The sequence below is a fragment of the Oncorhynchus mykiss genome, chromosome 19 (genome assembly GCF_013265735.2).
Source record: "Oncorhynchus mykiss isolate Arlee chromosome 19, USDA_OmykA_1.1, whole genome shotgun sequence".
In the NCBI taxonomy this organism is placed as follows: Eukaryota; Metazoa; Chordata; class Actinopteri; order Salmoniformes; family Salmonidae; genus Oncorhynchus; species Oncorhynchus mykiss.
In genome coordinates this window covers 11,621,151-11,644,092 of record NC_048583.1, presented here as the reverse complement: position 1 = coordinate 11,644,092, position 22,942 = coordinate 11,621,151, and the positions used below count along the sequence as shown (strand labels likewise).

Genomic DNA, 22,942 nt, shown 5'->3' with positions numbered 1-22,942 from the left:
CACAACTCTAATGACTAAAAATAGCATAAAAGGATTTTTACTAGGACTTTGGCTGTGCATGGCTGGACGAACCAAGTCTTGGGCCCTGGGAAAGACCATTTTAAAAGGCCCTTGGCATCGGAGAGAAAACGTTGCCGTTTTCAAGCTAATTTCCTGCAATTCTACACATTTTGTCATGGGGCCGATTTGTTGTTGTAGCTTTAAAGTTAATATCCTAAAATTCTACACATTTTGCCATGAGGCAGAGATAAAACTTAGCTGTTTAAAGCTTGAATTACAGTGCATATAAAAAACATTTTTGGGGAATACAAGGATAATTAATATTGAATATTGATAATTGGTTGAGTACTGTGGACACCAATATCCCTGTGAGCCTCCCAGGCCCATGTTCCCCAGGGTTAAGAACATCACTTGTACAGTAGATTAATAATATGTATTACACCCTTTATATAGTATTATTCCACAGATCCCTTGGCCCAGATGTGTTTAATCTGTTAGTAGTAATAAAAATACAAAATTAAATGATAAACATTTTGAGATGTGGAGCCCACTTTGAGAACCCCTGAGTTATACAGTATAGTGAAAACATCAGAGCACCCATTTCTTGGTCTATTTCTACGTACTTACAGTGCATCCAAACCAGCACCCTTTGTGAAGTCAACCGACACTTATCTACCGTTTCCAGAAATAATAATGAAGCATTTGTGTTGTTGCAAAGGTTTTCGGTTTCATAAACCAGACATTTTACACCCAAGGTGCTTCTTTTTGTAAACGTAAAGATGAAATAACACTTTTCTGGTAACTAACACATGTACAATTATCAGCATTAGATACAGGGTTGGGTAGGTTACTTTCTAAATGTAATCTGTTACAGTTACTAGCTACCTGTCCAAAATGTTAATCAGTAACGTAATTTTGGTATTACCCAAACTCAGTAACACAATCTGATTACTTTCCCCTTAAGAGACATTAGAAGACGCCAAAAATAATCCATCAAACGCATTGTGTGTGTCAGTGGTCTCCGACTTGTGATCAGATCCGCTCAGGTGGAACTTAAACTTGCCTTTCTCATAGAGAAAACGGAAAGGTGTCGTAATGGATTTTTTTTCCACAAACATCCATTCTGAATTTAAAAGTAATCGAAGAAGTAATCTAGGTTTTTAAAAGTAGGCATCCGTAATCGGATAACAACATTTGTGCTGGTAAAGTAACTGATTACAGTTGCATTTTTTGTAATCAGATTACATGTAACTCCCCAACCCTGATTAGATACAGTGCCTTGCGAAAGTATTCGGCCCCCTTGAACTTTGCGACCTTTTGCCACATTTCAGGCTTCAAACATAAAGATATAAAACTGTATTTTTTTGTGAAGAATCAACAACAAGTGGGACACAATCATGAAGTGGAACGACATTTATTAGATATTTCAAACTTTTTTAACAAATCAAAAACTGAAAAATTGGGCGTGCAAAATTATTCAGCCCCTTTACTTTCAGTGCAGCAAACTCTCTCCAGAAGTTCAGTGAGGATCTCTGAATGATCCAATGTTGACCTAAATGACTAATGATGATAAATACAATCCACCTGTGTGTAATCAAGTCTCCGTATAAATGCACCTGCACTGTGATAGTCTCAGAGGTCCGTTAAAAGCGCAGAGAGCATCATGAAGAACAAGGAACACACCAGGCAGGTCCGAGATACTGTTGTGAAGAAGTTTAGATTTGGATACAAAAAGATTTCCCAAGCTTTAAACATCCCAAGGAGCACTGTGCAAGCGATAATATTGAAATGGAAGGAGTATCAGACCACTGCAAATCTACCAAGACCTGGCCGTCCCTCTAAACTTTCAGCTCATACAAGGAGAAGACTGATCAGAGATGCAGCCAAGAGGCCCATGATCACTCTGGATGAACTGCAGAGATCTACAGCTGAGGTGGGAGACTCTGTCCATAGGACAACAATCAGTCGTATATTGCACAAATCTGGCCTTTATGGAAGAGTGGCAAGAAGAAAGCCATTTCTTAAAGATATCCATAAAAAGTGTTGTTTAAAGTTTGCCACAAGCCACCTGGGAGACACACCAAACATGTGGAAGAAGGTGCTCTGGTCAGAAGAAACCAAAATGGAACTTTTTGGCAACAATGCAAAACGTTATGTTTGGCGTAAAAGCAACACAGCTCATCACCCTGAACACACCATCCCCACTGTCAAACATGGTGGTGGTAGCATCATGGTTTGGGCCTGCTTTTCTTCAGCAAGGACAGGGAATATGGTTAAAATTGATGGGAAGATGGATGGAGCCAAATACAGGACCATTCTGGAAGAAAACCTGATGGAGTCTGCAAAAGACCCGAGACTGGGACGGAGATTTGTCTTCCAACAAGACAATGATCCAAAACATAAAGCAAAATATACAATGGAATGGTTCAAAAATAAACATATCCAGGTGTTAGAATGGCCAAGTCAAAGTCCAGACCTGAATCCAATCGAGAATCTGGAAAGAACTGAAAACTGCTGTTCACAAATGCTCTCCATCCAACCTCACTGAGCTCGAGCTGTTTTGCAAGGAGGAATGGGAAAAAAATTCAGTCTCTCGATGTGCAAAACTGATAGAGACATACCCCAAGCGATTTACAGCTGTAATCGCAGCAAAAGGTGGCGCTACAAAGTATTAACTTAAGGGGGTCTGAATAATTTTGCACGCCCAATTTTTCAGTTTTTGATTTGTTAAAAAAGTTTGAAATATCCAATAAATGTCGTTCCACTTCATGATTGTGTCCCACTTGTTGTTGATTCTTCACAAAAAAATACAGTTTTATATCTTTATGTTTGAAGCCTGAAATGTGGCAAAAGGTCGCAAAGTTCAAGGGGGCCGAATACTTTCGCAAGGCACTGTACAATAACCTTCAAACATACTGTATGGCGTTGATATTGGAACTGGATGTTGGAAAATGCCATTACTCTACAGTCACAGTGCTTTCAGTAAATGCATAATGTATTCAAATGTACCTGGCAAGCAGCAAATACATACAGTAAATGCAATGGCACTTGCTTAGGTTACAGTCACATTTCCCCCACTGTTGTACAGAAACTGTTTTGGAAGTACATGTTGATACTGCTGATAAATGATTGACTCATTGCATTGGCCACCTGTCCTGATTTTGTGTTGTCCATCTTGTCTTTGGGCCAACTCTAGATGTATGGCCAGTCATCTGGACCATTCTTACCAGACCTGGGTTCAAACATGATTCAAAACCTTTCAAACTACTTTGAGCGTTTGCTTTAGTCTGCCGGGACTGTCAGGTGGGTGGGGTTTGCATTTTTTGGGACATTTCAATTGGTTCTATTGCAAAAGTCAAGCTCAATTAAGTACAGCTAAAGAATTTGAAACCATTTCAAATAGTACTTGAACCCAGGTCTTATTCTTACTAGTTTCACACCAGATTGACTGACTGCTTAACCATTGTGGAACACTATGATGCTACTGAATAGCGTGAGAGATAGAGTCGTTTGAGAGGAAAAACAGAGGGGGCGCGTTTGGTTCCATCGTTTCACCTCGTTTGTGAGTGAGTGTGTGTGGTTGTTTGTTTTTTCCCCTGGCAAGCACGAGCATAATTGATCTTCTTTTTTCGAGGGCATTGTTAGTTTTCCTACGTTCTATAGGATTATGCTGAATATCCTAATTGCCTGAATTAGATTTGTACAGAAGAGATGTGACAATTGAGGCATTAACCCAACTAGAACATTGTGTGTCTGGTTGATAACTAAATGTGAATAAAAATGGGGAGACCCTGCATGAATAAGGCCTATAGTTTAAAGAGATAGTTCACTTCAAAATGTGAACTCCCCCTTTAAGGTGCTGTTGGTGTTTCACTATAGGTTCTACTTTGTAGGAAGCTGTCCAGTGTTGGACATAGAGAACAGACAATGGCAGGAGGATCACGATTAAAGAAAAAGCCAGTCCCTATGCTTAAACGGTCTCATTTTGCAGACTGTCCATCCATGTCCCTTTTGTACATTGCTGTGTTGAAGTTGTGAACTGAAGGACCCTAAAGACACGCTGTAAAGAACTGCTATTATTTTTCTTCTTGTTTTGCTCCTCTACCCTCTCCTTTTTATTTTTTAAAAATAGTGTCAAAAAAGGTTCATAGGACGAATGGGAAAAGTATTTTTGAAAGAATTATATTTTGCTGGAAACAATATTTAAGTACTTTGTCTAAAAATAAAAAACATAACTTTTTTTGTAAAGTGAAATGTTTATGCATGCTTTTTTTGATGAGATGTTTACATTGTATTTAAGAAGGGAAAATTGTGCCTTTTTATCTCACCTGATTTAACATTTTACAGTATATATTGTAAATAATAAAGAAAGTAATTATGTTTGAGTAGTGTAAAAAACATTTATACTTTAAAGGAATAATCCGGTCAAAAACTATATTTTGGTATTGGTTTCATTAGTCCACTGTTAATAGTGTAAAAAAATTAAATAAACTACTTCATCAGTCAAGTTTTCAAGATGTAGGATTTTCAAGAAGCAAATGCTGTCGTGGGTGTGGGGGGTAATTTTCAACTCGGAATTCAACTCGGAATTCCAAGTCGGAAACTCTGGCATATTTCTAGAGCTCCGACTTTCTAACCCTGAAGATCTCTGACATGATTTTACCCCGTTTTTTTTGTCTTGAAAGCACCAAAGTTGCACTTTGCTTATTGAAAAACATACATCTTGAAAACTTGACTGCTGACATGCAAAAACATTGAGACTGTATCAACAGGGGATTAATGAAACAAATTAAATATATTGTTTTTGAGTGGATTATTCCTTTAACTTACATCTTGTTGGAATATCTGCAGTTCATGCGGCTCCCACTTGTTATGTTGTCGTTTTGGATCATAGAAAGAAATGGCACAAGGTTCACACGATAAAGCTAGCCTGCTCCCAGATCTGTTTGTGCAGTATTGTCAACTCTTGCCAGTCATTGTGATGCCAAACATGATAACGATTGGCAGGAGTTGGCAAGACAGCACAAACAGATCTGGGACCAGGCTACAAAAAAGCCAACGGGTTAGAGTGAGTTATGAAAGTACCAAACATTGTGACAGACACTTTACTACCTGAATGTTAGAGAAAGAAATGTCCTCTTTTTTTCTTCTTCCGTTACAAATAATGTTAACTGTTTATCTGACATTGTTTTGTACTTTTATTTTGCATTTTATGTCAATGTGACTTAAAAAAAAAAGTAGGCAAACATATGTAATTTCTTTGTTACAGAGAGTAGACAGTACCAAACTATGGATCAATGAGTTCTTGCTGTTGACATGATCATCTCCCAACCCCCTTGGCGATATGTGATTTAATAGCACCACACAAATCAAGCAATCAAAAAAAAAGATTAAAGCTGAAATACTGTAGGTTGAAAATACTCTTGCCTCTTCAGTTTGTTCAGCTATTAAGGTTCCAACTCAGATACATTGTGAAAGACAGGTTGATGTGGTCACCACAATTGGGATTCATTTTACTACACTTCCAATCCATTTAGGAAATAATCTGGACATTCCATTTGAATTGGAGGAAAAGGCTCATTGGGGTATAACTCTTGGATTGACTGAAAGTCTGACACCTAAATGGATTTGACTCCAATACTGGTGATAATATAGAACCCAAACCGTGCTACCCTGGGATTTCTAGAAACAACCATTTGTATCATTGAGATCTGGATGCATCATGACTGTTCACAGGTTTAGTTGGCTTGGTCTCAGGTTTTGCAGTGCTCCCAATGGAAGTTCTACTGTATATGGCTTACTGCCTTGCTCAGAAATAAGTTAGTGGTTATCTGCTCATCCTTCTACAGTACAACACTATGCATGTGTACAAAGGGATTTCCGACCACCATCTCATTTACAGTATGCATATAGAATAACAAATGAGGACTTTCAATTCCGATATATTCTAAACAAAAAAGCTTATTACTCATATTTTACAGCATTCATTTATCTCTGTGCAAGGACATGGATGTACAGTAAACTCCAAAAGTATTGGGACAGTGACACATTTGTTGTTTTGGCTCAGTATTTCAGCACTCTGGATTTGAAATGATGCAATGACTATGAGATGTTAAAGTGTATCATTATGCTAGGATATGGGACCAAATACTGAACTTTAGACTATTTTATTACACAAGTGAATTTGTCCGAGTACTTTTGGTCCCCTAAAATGGGGGGGGGGGGACTACGTACAAAAAGTGCTGTCCTTTCTAAACGGTTCACCCGATAAGGATGAAAATACCCTCAAATTAAAGCTGACAGTCTGCTCTTTAACCTCCAGTCATTGTATCATATCAAATCCAACGTGCTGGAGTACAGAGCCAAAACAACCAGCAATGTGTCACTGTCCTAATACTTTGTGCTCACTATGTAGCTTACCATCGATTTCTGTCCTACTTCACCAATTATTTGACGGTTACAGTTGTAATGGAGCCACAGCATTCACATTTTTTTTTAACAAACATTAACCCCGTATATTGAGACTAAGCCATATCCCCAAAGCCACATCCCCAAAGCCACATCCAAGCTCAGCATTTCCTATTAATAGCACCTGGTTTGTTTTTATCCCAAAATAAATTTTTAATCCAATGCTTTGTACAATATTTGTCAGCAACTATCCACAGTACATGAATATCCTTCAGCGTGAATAAAAACTAGTTCCTACTACAAACTGTATATCTTGAAGCAGATATTTGCCATAACTGTGTTTGCAAAACTATCAAGAGATTCCAATAAAACCGTTAACAAATAATGTCATTTTTGATTTGCAGTTTGTAAGTAACATCTAGTATGTGCATGCGTCGGAAGACTCCAATGAGATTGTCTGAAAGAGGAAAACCAGAGGGAATGCACACAGCTCGAGCCACTGGCTTATCCAATATGTATATATAGATCCAAGACTGGGAAAATTGGAGTAGGAGGATGGGAGGGATAGAGAGCCAGATGACTAATTAAGATGTGCCAGGAAGAGAAGAAAATGAGTCGAGAGACAGAGGGAGAGAATTTAGCATGTTATTCAAATGCATGTTTATTTGTTTTGCTAATATCAACTTATTTTTAATTTTTTTTTTAGCTCATACAGACTTAACAATTCAATAGATAATGAAAGAGGGATGGAAAACAGCAGAGAAAGACTAAAGAGACATTTATAATATTATAACCCCCCTCCGCCAGCCACCCTTGTAGACAGAATCACCATTAACCTCATTAAAAGCTGATCTGAAAATAATCCCGGATGCCAGACTGCAGCAACAGAACCCGACCAGACAGTATTACTTTTGCTCATTTCTTTTCTCTCCCTCGCTCTTGAAAAATCCACAGCCCACTTCCAAATCTCCCCCAGATTTCCAATAGCTTTCACTGTGTAGTCGTGCCAGATAAACAGAATCTATTGGATCAGTCCCATTTCACGGCTGCACCCGGCGCACATGGCAGCTTCTGTGGCCCCCTTTCTCTCTCAGCTACCTCTTTTTCTCTCTCCCAACATTCTACACTCTGCTTTACATTTATTTCTCTCTCATTTCTTCATCTGTTCTTTTCACGCTGCATTGGTTCTTATCGCTTTCATTTTCTGTGGTTGCCTAATCGCACTCTGGAAAATCCTTTCCCACCAAGATAGGCTAATATTCAGATATTCTGATTCAAGGGAATTTAGATTTTAATCTGGTGTATTAGGATAACAATCACATTGTGTACGTCATATTCTTCTAAATGCTTACTTACAGGCCCTTCCCAACAATCCAGAGAAAGAAAATAGAGAAATAATAATAGAAAAAAAAACACAAGTAATAGATACACAATGAGTAACTTGGCTATATACCAAGTACCAGTACCAAGTCAATGTGCAGGGGTACGAGGTAATTGAGGTAGATATACACAGCAATAAAGTGACAGGATAGATAATAAACAGTGCAAAGGGTCAATGCAGACACACTGAACAAAAACAAAGGCAACATGCAACAATTTCAAAGATTTTCCTGAGTTACAGTTCATACTGTATTAGGAAAGCAGTCAATTTAAATAAATTGATTAAGCCCTAATCTATGGATTTCACATGACTAGGAATACAGATATGCATGCGTTGGTCACAGATACCTTAAAAAGTAGGTGTGGATCAGAAAACCAGGCAGTATCTGGTGTGACCACCATTTGCCTTATGCAGCACAACATCTCCTTTGCATAGAGTTGATCAGGCTGTTGATTGTGGCCTGTGGAATGCCCACTGCCACCATGGGGCACTCTGTTCACAACTTTGACATCAGAAAACTGCTCGCCCACACAACGCCATACAGTACATGCTGTCTGCCATCTGCCCGGTACAGTTGAAAACAGGATTCATCCGTGAAAAACACTTCTCCAGCGTGCCAGTTGCCTTCGAAGGTGAGCATTTGCACACTGAAGTTGGTTACGATGCCGAACTGCATCAAGACCCTGCTAATCTCAGACGATCCCGCAGGTGAAGAAGCCGGATGTGGAGGTCCTGGGCTGGCATGGTTACACGGGGTCTGTGGTCGTGAGGCGGCTTATGGTAGAGAAATTAACATTGCATTCTCTGGCAACAGCTCTGGTAGACATTACTGCAGTGAGCATGCCAATGGCATGATCCCTCAACTTCTGTGGCATTGTGTTGTGTGACAAAACTGCACATTTAAGAATGGCCTTTATTGTCCCCAGCACAAGGTGCACCTGTGTAATGATCATGCTGTTTAATAAGCTTCTTGATATGCCACACTTGTCAGGTTGATGGATTATCTTGGCAAAAGGAGAAATACTCACCAACACAGGGATGTAACCTAATTTGTACACACAATTTTAGAGAAATAAGCTTTTTGTGTGTATGTTAATTTTCTGGGGATCTTTTATTTCAGCTCATGAAACATAGGAACACCACTTGACATGTTGAGTTTATAGTTAACCAAATACCGACCCGGACTAACTACTTAGCAGTCTTACGGCTTGGGGTAGAAGCTGTTTAGAGTCCTGTTGGTTCCAGACTTGGTGCATCGGTACTGCTTGCCGTGCGGTAGCAGAGAGAACAGTCTATGACTTAGGGGGTTGGAGTCTGACAATATTTAGGGCCTTCCTCTGACACCGCCTGGTATAGAGGCCCTGGACGGCAGGGAGCTTGGCCATAGTAGTGTACTGGGCAGGACGCACTACTCTCTGTAGTGCCTTGTGCTCGGATGCCAAGCAGTTGCCCTACCAAGCAGTAAGGCAGCCTCCGTTTCCTGTAGTCCACGATCAGCACCTTTGCCTTGCTGACGTTGAGGGAGAGGTTGTCCTGGCACCTTACTGCCAGGTCTTTGACCTCCTCCCTATAGGTTGTCTCACCGTCGTCGGTGATCGGGCCTACCACTGTCATGTTGTCAACAAACTTGATGGTGTTGGAGTCATGCGTGGCCACGCAGTTGTGGGTGAACAGGAGGGAACTAAGCACGAACCCCTGTAAGGTATTACAGATTGGGTCAGGGAAAGGTTGAACATTTCAGTGTAGACACTTGCCAGCTGGTCACCCACATATTATTTTATAAAAAGGAAAGTGTTGAGACTTCTGTTACATTGTTATGGCATAAGCTGAACACTGTCACTAGGCTATGTGGTCTAGGGGCCATGATGTAATAAAAGACAAGGTCTACTTTCAGGTGCTCAAGGACACCGCACCGCAGGTGGTGGACGACAGCTGAGGCGTGGCCGAAGACTGCTGGCCGAGGAAATTAAAAATATCCAGCTAGATTTTTACTGTATCAAAGTACACAACTATAAGTGACGGCATGGATGATTGGGGCTATACTGTAAGTGAATCTCACGAATAGACGGAAGGGCAGAGACAGACAGGCAGGCAGCCAGTCAACTTTTTCTAAGTGAGCAGCAATACACTCATTTTCATCCCAGCTCCTTCAAGTCCTAATATAAGTAATATTGGGTTAGCTCCTCAACAAGAGTGACTACAGTAGTATCAGTGATTTTCTTAAATTACCTAAAAATTTGCAGGGAGGGTGAAAGAAGTGGAGCAAACAGAAGCTGAGTGAGACTGACAGAGCGAGAACGGGGCAGACAGAGGCTGCCCACAAAGCTCGCTTTGCAAAATAAATGTACACATGCATGTTATTCAATCATTGCACCCACACTGCTCATGAGCGTCTGCGTAGCCAGGCGCTAAAAAAAAAACTTGGTTCTATTTGTGACGCTTGATGCGCTGCAAGTCCCGACTCTCCCATCTCATCATTGGTTTTTAGGAGCATATACCCATTTGGGTGATTGAAAGATGAACTGAGGTCCACACTCCAGGCCAGTTGATGGTGGTAACGCATCTTAAAGTTGGTTGCCAACCGCCATATAAAGTACAAAGAAGAAGCCAGAAGGAGAAGCAATTACTAGAAACAAAGCCTGTTTACCCTTTTACCTGTGCATTTCAGGTAAAATAACCAAATGTTTATATCACAGGACAAATTAGCTAGCAACAAACAGCAAGCTAGCTAAATTTCCATAAATGTTTGCTTATCGACCGGTCCCGATATTAATATAGTTGGTTCAGAGTTCGTTTTGATATCTCAATCTGCGTAGTCCTGATCACATCTGGTGTGGGGGGACAAAATTCAACATGCGCGCGAGCGGTCTGGTCAGCATGAGGCAGTAACATGCTGACCAGACCAGACACGTTGCGTGTGCAGGCATCGCAAAATACATTTTTTATTTATTTTTTTTATTTAACCTTTATTTAACCAGGCAAGTCAGTTAAGAACAAATTCTTATTTTCAATGACGGCCTGGGAACAGTGGGTTAACTGCCTGTTCAGGGGCAGAACGACAGATTTGTACCTTGTCAGCTCGGGGGTTTGAACTCACAACCTTCCGGTTGCTAGTCCAACACTCTAACCACTAGGCTACCCTGCCGCCCCAAATGTAGAAATCCATGTTATTAAATTATTGCGCGCGCCATCAAGCGTCTGCGATGCCAAGGGCTAAAATAGAAGTCAGTTCAATTTCTGACGCAGATCGTGCTGAAAGTCCTGCCTCTCCCATCTCATTGGTTTATAGAAGCAGGTACCCACGTGCCATCTCCTCATTTGTTATACCCACATAGGCGATTGAAAGACAAACCGTTTTGCCGGTCGTCATGGAAATACTATGAAAGTTTAGATGGATCACCATATAAATTCAAAGATGAAAAAGGCTGGAAGGAGGAGAGATGACTAGAAACGATTCGGTTGGCCGTTATGTGTGGATTAATTGTTGGAGTAGAGGACCTTGTGCATTTCAGGCAGCGTGTCGTGATCACGTTTGGTGTAGGGAGACAAAATACATTTATGCACGATGTCGCAAGCGCAGCCTGTTTGGGTTCCGTGTAAGATGGACAAACACAAAAAAGAGATGAGACGAAAAGAGAAAAAGAGAAAATTAAAGCGACACAAAGACAAAGAGAGACAGGCAGATAGTGAAGACACACAGAGTGAGAGACAAAATCGAGGCAGTCTGATAGTGAGAATAATTTGAGTCTCATTAGCTCAGCTTTGTTTGATTATGTAACCACTGCTGTCACAGCCTCCTCTTTTGCCATCTTCATTTCGAGCCATGACTCCTCCTTCACCATTACTTCCCCCCCACCACACTACCCCCCCCTGGACACAGACCACCCTGTATTTATTTTTAGCCTAAACATCCGGCCCAGCTAGTCAGCATGCCCTGCTCTCCAGTACAGACTACGTAAGAGTGGATGTCTTATGGTGCTTTCAAGACAACTGGGAACTCTGGGGAAAATAAATAAATAAAACTAGGTAAGATCATGACGTCAGTGATCTTCAGGTCGGAGCTCTAGAAAGAGGCCCAAGTTTCCGACTTGGCTGACCATTCAAAACAATGTTTCCCAGTCGGAGCTATCATGTTCCAAGCGGTCTTGAATGCGCTGAAGTCAGATTTCGGAGTTCCGTTGTTTTGAACTCGGCAAGACTTGGGAGGCCAACGACGCGTGATAATTATCTAACACTGCATCACATCCCAGTGGCCCGCTGGAAGCAATTTGTACATTAATTACGCCAGATGAAATCCCAAGGATTCTCACATGTGAGTGGAGAATTGAGGTTTGATAGAGACATCACGTGGCCTGTTGATACAGCCTATGATCCTTCGGAAAATACTGTAGTCGTACAGCTCCAATAGACTGGACTAGAGCTTTGTCGGTCTATCCTAATGTATAATGCAAATTTAAGTAGGCCACCATTATAAAGTGGAAGACCAACTCGACTGCAGACAGTCGGGCTGTAGCAGACTGAATCAGTGATGAAAAATCTCTGCAGTGTCTATAGAGAAATGTCTACTGAATATCCAATGACTCAATAAGTAGAAAGGAAACATTCAGTAAGACTTCAAATGATTTCAATGTACTTAAAAACACAGATACTGTTAATTTGTACCACTAGAACAAGCAGGTTGATTCATTAAAAACTGCAGTAGACAAAGATGTCCATTTCTTAATTATTTTTGGGGCCCCAAAATGATAACCTTTGATATATTCTATTCAATTGTTCTTCCACAGAAAGTCCTGACAGTCCAACAAACTTCTTTGAAAAGATTCAGTGGAGTTGCCATTTTACTTTATATCAAATATTCTTTTGGGAAGACCATTTCAGTCTGCAGTGTCCATCTACTCTCCAGTTATCAGAAGAATACATAATGGGGTAAAGAATGAAAATGTATTTATTTAACATTGATCAAGAGGACATCCAATGTTACAAAATTGAAATGGATGCCAAGACCTTTAGACATGTCATGAATCAGTCTTAAAATTACTGCAATGCAAAATGAGAGAACAAAAGCTCTTAGAAAAATGAAACCGGCTTTTTTGAACGGCAATAGAATAAAAGTATTGTGATGTGTTTAGTACACTTACAATTGTAAAAACCACTCCAAATGAGACCACTTAAAAAGGGCTTTAGAATAGAATATACTTGGCATTTTGTGTGGCCTTTTAAAATAACTATATACACAGCCATAGACAATACGATTTGGAAAATACTGCATTTGTGGTCGTGGTAATAAAATATTTTGTCAATTTGGTACAGAATGATAAAAATTAGATGTGAACGTCATCTAATTTTCGTAAATTCTGTTCAGAAAGATTGACCGTAAAATTTGGATCTATAAAACCGGTTTTCAATAAAACCCCACTGTTTTGCACATTCCCATACATAACTGCGATGAACATGGTCACACCTAAAGAATTGATTAGAACTTTAGATACGCATTCCATGTCATTTCAGCAAGCCATTTCTGTATGTTCTGTATGTTTCTTTTTGAAACATAAGATTTCCATTCCTGCAACATCATTTTCTTGACATTTTATTTGAGAAATGAAGCTAATTGATTGCATCCAAATTGGCCCTTGTAATTTACAGGATTCACATAATATTCAATAAATAAATATAGTACCCAACATCTTACTTGGACCAAAGGTTTTCCTATCAAACGCCACCCAAGGACCCCCACACCAATGGTCAGTATACAGCATCAGTTCTGTCTAACAAGTAGTATGGAGCTGCGGCTTGTAACGTATTTCCTCTGAATCAGGTGTCCCCCCCATTCAGAGAAATTTGCCATTTGAAATCACTTGCATTATTTACCAAATATTAGTCTGAAAGTAGCAGGTTGTCAACTTGAAGTTGCTGTTCCTACTACTGAGACACCCCTCTGTAAATGTTGCTGGTCTCGTGTTTATTAAACAGATTGCAACATTTTCTTTGCAACTTTGGGTAGAAAACCAATAGCTTTTGATACATTGTGTGGTCATCCTCACAAGACAAGACAGTCATCCATGAAAGCAATTCAGTTAGTCTTTGTCTTAGCAGCCTAATGATTCAACCCAACAAATGGCAGCTGAGTGGGCAACACCTATGGTGCAATTCTCATTAAAACTTTTCCTATAAGCCCAAAACTCTGAAGAAATGGGCTAGTGACTAAAATGTGACAAAAACCCTAACAAAATCATAAACTATTGCATGGCAGTTGTACGTTTTTTTACTATAATTATTTGAAAATATATGTTGTGTGATTAGCAACTTGTACCATTAAACCCAACACCATTGCAAAATACTATACAGTGTGTGTTTGGGACTTTTCCCATTGAACCCATTAGAACTGCTGTAGCCTAATGGTTTGTTTATTCACCAGGAATGGTCAAACTAATCCAGACCTTTTTTTAAAGGGAACAAACCACACAGAGGGGCTGTTTCCTGGACACAGATTATGCCGAAGAGAAGGACAACCTGAATTGCTTTCATGGAGGACTGGCTTGAATTATGAGGATGGCCACAATTTAGTTTCATCATGAGCAAAAGCTATTGGTTTTTCTACCCAAAGTTGCAAAGTAAATTTTAATGGCAATTTTGTGACCCATGTAATAAACACAAGAGACCAGCAACATGGATAAAAGGGTGTGGCAGTAGCAGGAACAGCAGCATATAGTAGGAAAAACCTGGTACTCACTAATTTATGGTAATGCCAGCGACTTCAAAATGGCTAATTTCTCTGAACAGGGGGAACCCCCCCCCCACCAGATTCACAGGAAATACATTATAGGATGAAGAAGCAACACTCCAAGCCGCAGCTCCATACTACTTTCTAGACAGAGAACTGATACTGTATACTGGTTGTGGGGTGCAATTGGGGAGGAGTGTGAGGGGTATGTGGGTGGCTATTGGATTCCTCATGTCTTACTCATTGGTAGGAAGAATTATGGTCAAATGTTACTATATTTATTGAAGATTATTTAAATCCTATTATTTTAAATAGACAATATGGGTGCAATCAATTAACTTAAATTCTTAGAGATCAAATTATGTTTCAGGAATGCTAAATCTTATCTGTAACTACAGAAACGATTTCAGCACAATCTGAGATGGTGGGTGTCAAAATCCTCCTTGTGCTTTTTGAAGTGGAAACGACCCGATAACTAGTCTCAGCTAAGACATCATTGAATGGCTAGGTCAAGTATGCAGAGGAAGAGTGTTTGAACCACAGAAATACAAGAACCGTTCTAGTAATTATATTTCTATGGTTTGATCGAAGGAGAACCATTCCAATATGACTGCCTCTACGGCATGTCAGTGTACAATCAGTCACAACGGTGGATACCATACTTTGAAAAAAACAATGGAAAAAAAAGACGCTAATATTGTGGTAAAAAGAAAAAATGCAATCAATGTGCCAATTAAATAAATCACAATGTACCAAAGCACCTCTTGAAGAGTATTTCAGACATTCTTCACGGAACACAACTCTATCATTTTCCAAACATACCCGTTCAGTAAATACATGTCAACGGTCTTGGTGTTGTAAGGCACCTTAAAATGTTACTTTCTTTCCTATATCCAAGATAATGGATTGTACATCATTGCTGGGGGATATTTATTATTATTATTCTGCATTAAAGTTAATGAACGTGTTGATGAACGCATAGTACTCGCCGGGCAGGGAACGTGAGAGTTGAAGGCATAAGAAAAAGTATGAATTTGAGAATGGGAGTGTGTCATCATCGACTTCATGGATACCATGTATAAGGTGACAGTTGGGCGAGATACAGCCATAGATGGTAGCAGGCCAGGCGACCCTTGGGTTTGGCATACAGCATCTAGACGTAGATTGTCAGGGATGACGTGACCCCTCTTCCACTAGCCTGATCCAAGATCTGTTTGTGCGGTCTTCCCAACAATGTTTTGCTGTATAGCAAACGTCCACAGTTTGGTAATGACTATGACCATATAAAGGTATACAGCACAAACAGCTCTGGGACAAGGCTAGTCTTCCACAGAGTATACAGGCTAAGGTTCTGGACTACAGCATCTCCACATAGTTTTCAGGGATGAGGCCTTTCTTCCCCTCCAGCTCTCCTTCCAGCCAGCCAGGTTCTCTGGAAGGTGCCACTGCAGATGGGAACATAAGGTACCAGGAGACAGGGTGAGATAGGAGTAAACACACTGCATTTCATCAGTGTTAGAAAACACAGATGGCTGTGTCAGTGAGAGAGAATTTTGCTCAGAGCTTTATAGTTGACATTTTATAGTCGGCCTAGATAGAGTATATAAACAACCATCATCTCAGCAAACAATGAAATAGTGGTGGAAATAAAAATTTAACTTTCTGTGGTCTGGAAATACTCAGCAACTACGGAAAGTGATGGGCAATGTCCCCTTGCCATGTCATCCTCATTTTGTCCGTTCAGGTAATGTACCCCATTTGCTGGGAGAATGACTCGAGGGTATCATTGTAGGCTGTGTTTGGCACAGATAAGCTTTTCAGAGAACAGGGACATGTTCATTTGGCACTAAATGGATTAAAACAGACATACATGGAGGGACTTCTCTAATCAGAATTCTTCATTTCAGTTCTGTATTGCAAAATGTTTGAAAATGTTTTTAAGTTGGTCTTCCCATGGTGCCGGACCATCTTCAGACTGAATATGAAATAATGATAGTCGGAAGTAAATTGGCAGCAAAATACAGCACCAATGGATTCCTTCCTCTGTATATTTGACTAAAGTGAAATGGGCTGAGATATGTTAATGCATAACTTTAGTATTTTCTAACCCATCTCTCTAAAATGTTTATACTACGTGATATTTGGCTCCCTTGCTTGTGGCGTATATTATTTCATGTGATACGATTTCTTATGAGATGGAAAACTCAAGATGATATTAAAACAAGCTGTGCCATTATTAAAACTATTATTGATCAAATAGGTTGAGACCATGTTTGGTTAGGTATGCGCAAGCCAATATAGGTCTCTAGTCAAGCGATTGGCCATATTTGCCCTCATACTGTAACACTTCTTTTGTCAAAGGTTCTTTCATTTGTCGACCCATGCACTGCCAATTGACTGTGGCTTTGAGATAGTTGGATTCTCAATATGAGACAGTGAATCATATATTTTTCAAATATTTTTGGCTCGAGGGCATACATTTTATATTTTCCATCTGAGTTACAATCTCAAACACCTCAGTTAAACTCAAATTGGAAAACAACCCCATACCAGATATTTTATTAGTAGAGTGTCTCACTTGCCTGACCACTCACCATGAATTTAATTCCTCTGCTCTATTAAAATTGCTATATACATTCAGTCTGAATCTGACATCGTAGAAGTCATTGAGGGGAGTTGTACAAAACAAATTGAATCAGCGATTCAATCTCTAACAAATCAAAGTTGATAAAGTCATCATGGAGGCTGGCTCTGGCCCAACCCATCAGTTTCTTGGACCAATCAGAAATGTCAGATTGTGTTTGCATTCTAGAAATCATATGGCAAATATCTCATCGTTTGGCAAGAGGCCTATGGATGGGTAGCTAGGCAAGTGTCTTGCATCTTCAGGAACCCCAGCCCATATGCATACTTGAGTAAGCCCTCATTGATAATACCCAGCCACGGACACATCTTATCAACAGCAATTACATATCCTCTTGTTGTAAAGACTCATATCAAGTCCATTTCCCTTGACTGACTAGAGCTCTGTCAAGTCCCCTTTCAGATGGACTGGAGAGTCACGACCTCTCCTCTCTCCCTCTATCCATCACTCAGTCTGATTCAAGATCAGATTGGGCTGTCCTGTTACTGGTTCCCTCAAGGAATCCAATATGCCCGGCGGTTCTTTGAGATTTGAGTGAGCGACCGTTGTCGCAGCGATAACACTTACCGGCGCTGAATATTGCTCCGACCTGGAAGGATAACTCAGATTCGTGCTCGGCCTCGCACGGGTACACCGCCATGGCTCTCTTGCCGCCGCCACCGGTGACACTGAAAAATGAAGACAATCAGTGAGCTGGCGGGGCTTTGGGAGAGAGGGAGATCAGAGGATTACTCCACGGTTCAATCTAGGCTAGGTGATCAGTACTGAAACAGCAGGGAGAAAATGAGCAAAAGGACTATGGGTATCTCAGGGGCTGGCGCGAAACAAGAGGACTATGGGTATGTCAGGGGCTAGCGCGAACCAAGAGGACTATGGGTATCTCAGGGGGTGGCGCAAACCAAGAGGAGTGTTGTCTGGCCGCTATCTGAACCTGGCGAGCGAGTCCACACACCACCGTCCCCCTCTGAGACACAGGGTCAGTGTGGATGCATCTCAGACTGCAGACATGCACCAGGCCACAGCGATAGACACCCATTATGGTTCTACTGAGATAAAGAGCAGGGCAACTCTAAAGCAGGTTTCTAACACACAGAACAGCCGAATGGAATTCCTGAGTTCCTCTCCTGGCACGGTTTTATGAAATATTCTACCCATAGTGGTTACAGACCTAGACACTGACGCTACATTCTTAAAGTGAATGTGAGGTAAAAGGGTTGTCTAAGACATTATATGCATGCATAGCCCTGCAAAGGTTAGAGAAGATGCTTTTCTGGCCTTGACAAAACAACGTGTTTATTCGGCAAGGTTTTTGTTGTTGTTGTGCCCCCTTTGCAAACAGTAATGCCTGCTGCCAGTTGAGAACTATGTAGAAAACACAGCCTTCAATACCTCATACCCTGATAAATATTTCATATACCTACACTCTGCAACAACAACAACAACATTGGAGAGCAAAACATAACATCTATTCAAACTGAAAAACTTTTGCGGAAGCCGAGTTGTCACCGCAATAATCTTCACCTGCACTTTGGGATTTGTTCTTTTGAATAGAAGGTATTCTTACTGCATCTGGAGGAACAGGCCTTTTGTATATATATTAAATAACATAATGGATTGCCCATAATGACTTGGCCATGTGCAATTTCCTCAGCATAATTTGAAAGCTTGAATTAATCATTGTCTGGTAGGTAGCCCAACTATGGGCTTCATGTCTACAGAGTTCCCACAGAGTCCATTCAAATACCTGTGTGTGCGCATGCGCTTACCCATCCACTGTCTTGTCCCCATCAGAACTGGTTTTGGTCAGGGCTCCAGAGTTGAGCCGCGAGGCTGCTACAGCGATGCAGGCCCTGCAGTCAAACAGAGGGAACAAACATACATCTATAACCAGATACCAAATACATACAGTAGCATCACAATGACACCAGACAGTGTTCTGCCAACAAAGTCAGTGACCACTGCATCCACCCAGTAGTGGGTCTTAGTCTTTTCCCTGGCCCGTGTGAAGCCTATGAACTCAGATTGTTGCGGCATGTTTAACTGAATGGTTAATGTCCTCCCATCTGTATTTTACTGCAGTGAGAAGGTCTAGGTGACCGCCATCGTTAAGTTGAAAAGTGAATTCCCTTCTCAAACGCATATTTCAAGTTGTTTAAGTTAAACATGCTTAATTCCCTGTAGTCACCAACATAATAAGAACTTTAAAAAGTACACAGCCATCTCAAAACGACTGCTATAATTTACACTGAAATCATTAGCAATTGTCAGGAGTGAGAAGTAGAGTCTGAGGTTTTAATGGCTAGTGCCCTTGAGCTGTGGGGGTAAAGCCAGAGGGGATTTCAGCAGGGGACAGTGTGTGGCAGAGAGAAGAGGCTGGGAAGAGCACCACACTTAACAGCTAGCTACTTTCGCACACAGCCAATTAATATTCCACCCCCAGAATCTACACAGCCTTGGCAAGGCTTACAGAAACAGGTTTTGTTCTAATTACCTTTGTTTTTACAGTTTTTGTAAAAACAATTCTGTAGTGAAGGGCACATTTAGAAAATTCTACACAAGTTTATTTATGTGAGATATTTTTTTTTTAAAGGACAAAATCAGTGGAGTGTTTCAAAAAGGAGAGATTTGGCCCTTTGTGAGGCACAGCAGGGCACAGAATCAAGGGTCATCACTTTAGAAAAACAAATTGACAATTCATCAGATCAACAAAAAAAAAAAAGTCTCATATTGGGTCTGAATTAACACTGGCTGTTTCTTTGATAATACCCTTGACCACCACACCATCTCAGGGCAACTCAACTGCCTTTAACATGCTGATTGCAGAATGCCGGGGAGAGCAATTTTTAGACAGAGGAACACATACACAGAGAGAGAGGAACAAAGAGAGACGAGCGGCACAACCCCCTGTGAATAAAACATTGAGAGTAGGTGCATAATTATTAAAATCTGGGGAAGTTCACAGCTGTCCTTATGAAGCATTGCTTGAATATTCTTGAAAATAAATGTCCTACATTTTAACCACTTGTTTTACTGATATTTGAAGTATGGATTAGTCCAATGGTATAAAAGTACATGCGATTGACCCATTCTTCTTTAGAGCCATAAATTGTCTTTTCCCCCTAGGAACAACTTCCACTGATCTCAGGACAGACAAAAAAAAAAAAAAAACAGTATCACCAACTTAGAAAGTTAGAGAATGTTCTAGAGAACCATTACCAGAGGTCCTTTAGCCTGAACACAGTAACTGGAGGGGAAAACAATTCCCTTAACAGTAAAGCCTCCACTTCCCCACTAATTCAACTGTCCTCTATAAACTACCTGGGGAGGTCACAGCCCATAACAACATCTGTTCACTAAATGGATATAAGAGGAGACACCCTATAGACATGACCATTCACCCTAAAACAGCTATACCAATCCTATTAACCATTACTAGTAAAGATGTCTTGTACCATACGCTAAAGTAGGGGGACAGAGGGGGCAGAGTGCGTCTGCGCTCTTATGCTCTCTTCGTCAAGTCTCGTCCTACTTTAACCTCCAGAGACGGAGCAGGGCCAGCCAGGGCACAGAGGGGCTGCGAGGGACAGCCAGCGTCAAGCCCTCCCTCCTTCCCTGCCCGGGGCCCATGCTAATACAGCGTAATGAGTAAATTGCTTCTAGCCGCTGCTCCCATAGAGACACTAAAATACAATTAGAGGGAGCAGCTTGGGAGGGCCTGGGGGGCAGGGGTTACAGGTGGGATGGGAATGAGGGAACATAGTCCATAGTCTTACCTCTCTCTGGCCATGACTTCTGCTATCAGAATACGAAGATTGCATTGAATAGACGGGCCTAGATGCACAAAAGTGGCTTTGTGGTGTGATTGTGTTCAGATCGGTCTGACCACTTCAGGAGGTGGTCAGGGCTGCATTGTGTGTGGATTTCTCCTCAGTCTGGACGCAATCACGTCATCAGCACTCCTCCCACGAGTCTCCAGAAAACGTGTTTTGGGACAGAGTCACCCTTTTATTATAAAGTCAGAGGACATACGTTCCTAGCGTGTGAGGAACGTGTTTTCTGGACTCAAATGCTAGCCAGCTAGCTTACATTTTGAATAACTCTAGCCAAACAAAAAAAAGTTTGTCTAACCTGTTTGCAATCCATTTAGCTTTGCTTGCTAGCTTGCTATAGAGGTTAGCTGGCTAGTTAGCTACAGTAGTTAGCTACTGCCATCAAGTTGTTGTTGTGTTACCATATTTAGCCTATTCCAAGGTTTGTAGAATGCATACTGGCATTTTAATATAGCAGGAAAAAGGAATCTGGACACACTGTGGCCACGGTAGACACTTAAAATGTAAGTGTAGATGCATGACGTGTTCAGAATTCCACGATCAGAATACGAAAACTGTATTAACTCTCAAGTGTAGGCATGGCGTCTCTCCTTCATCTATCCGTCCCCCCTCTCTCCAACCTCTCCCTCCATCAGGTTCAGTCAGTGCAGTGGATGCCGGATGGTGTGGGTGATTTATAGCTCTGCAGTGTGTGTGTGTGGAGAGGAGCCACTGGTGTCTCAGCTGCTCCACGGGGACGGAGCGCTGCAGCAAATCCACTCAATAACCTCAGTCTCCGTCCTCACAGCACACCGTCTGCCTGGCCCTCTGCCTGGGCCAACAGCAGCACTGTCACTTCACCCACCTAAGGGTTGGTGCTGAGATGTACTCTTCACTGCTAAGGTAGGGTGATGAGGGGGAAAGGGGGCAGAGTGGATGTGTGTGTCCACACACAGTATACAGGCACTAAAACAGGCAAACACAATTGCATGTTAGTGACAACACAGGGTACGCTCACCCACTTCTCACCACACACACAAAAATGAACAGAATCAAATCATAGGCTCAAATCTAAATATTCAGTCACAAAAGTCGTGACTTTACTACACAAGCGAAGGCTAATAATGAAATGGCAATTATTTAGATCTGGAACGGACTTGTCAAGTAACTAGATACCGAAATGATTACAGGATAAAATGGTTGGGAAAGTATTCAACATGGTCACTCTAGAAACCTGTCAAATGAACAGTGGAAAATGGATTTATCCAAAAACAAATTACAACTAAGCCAGACAGGAAAATATTTTGTCTCTCTCGTTAACCAAAATATCAGAGCCTCTAATTACACATCTGTTGTTTTTAATCTGTGTTTAATGTGTTTAATATTGAAATATGATTCCTTACACTGAACTTACAAAACATTAGGAACACCTGCTCTTTCCATGACAGACTGACCAGGTGAAAGCTATGATCCCTTATTGATGCAACTGGTTAAATCCACTTCAAAATCAGTGTAGATGAAGGGGAGGACGGGTTAAAGAACGATTAAGCCTTGAGATAACTGAGACATGGGTTGTGTATGTGTGTGCGCCATTCAGAGGGTGAATGGCCAAGACAAGATCCTCTTAAAGGATCGGACCCCCATTTTCAATTTTCGCCTAAAAATGACATACCCAAATCTAACTACCTGTAGCTAAGGACCTGATGCAAGGATATGCATATTCTTGATTCCATTTGAAAGAAACCACTTAAGGTTGTGGAAATGTGAAAATAATGTAGGAGAATATAACAAATTAGATCTGGTAAAAGATAATACAAAGACGAAAAAAAACGTGATTTTTTTTGTACCATCATCTTTGAAATGCAAGAGAAAGGCTATAACGTATTATTCCAGCCCAGGCAAAAATTTGGTTTTGGCCACTAGATGGCAACAATGTACGAACGAAGTTTTGAACGAAGTGCAGCTTTCTGCCCATATCA

General features: G+C 40.9%; 1 protein-coding gene across 1 annotated transcript in view; it reads right to left on the bottom strand.

The window, feature by feature from the left end:
* Positions 1-12,715: 12,715 nt before the first annotated feature.
* Positions 12,716-22,942, bottom strand: part of LOC110497374 (rho GTPase-activating protein 10) — a 67,994-nt gene continuing 57,767 nt past the window's right edge. The window contains exons 21-23 of the mRNA XM_021573450.2: positions 18,921-19,004; positions 17,722-17,822; positions 12,716-15,955 (exon numbers count right to left, since the gene is read on the bottom strand). Of these exons, the coding sequence (XP_021429125.2) occupies positions 15,867-15,955; positions 17,722-17,822; positions 18,921-19,004 (274 nt within the window). The 3' untranslated portion in view covers positions 12,716-15,866. The remainder of the gene's footprint in view (positions 15,956-17,721; positions 17,823-18,920; positions 19,005-22,942) is intronic.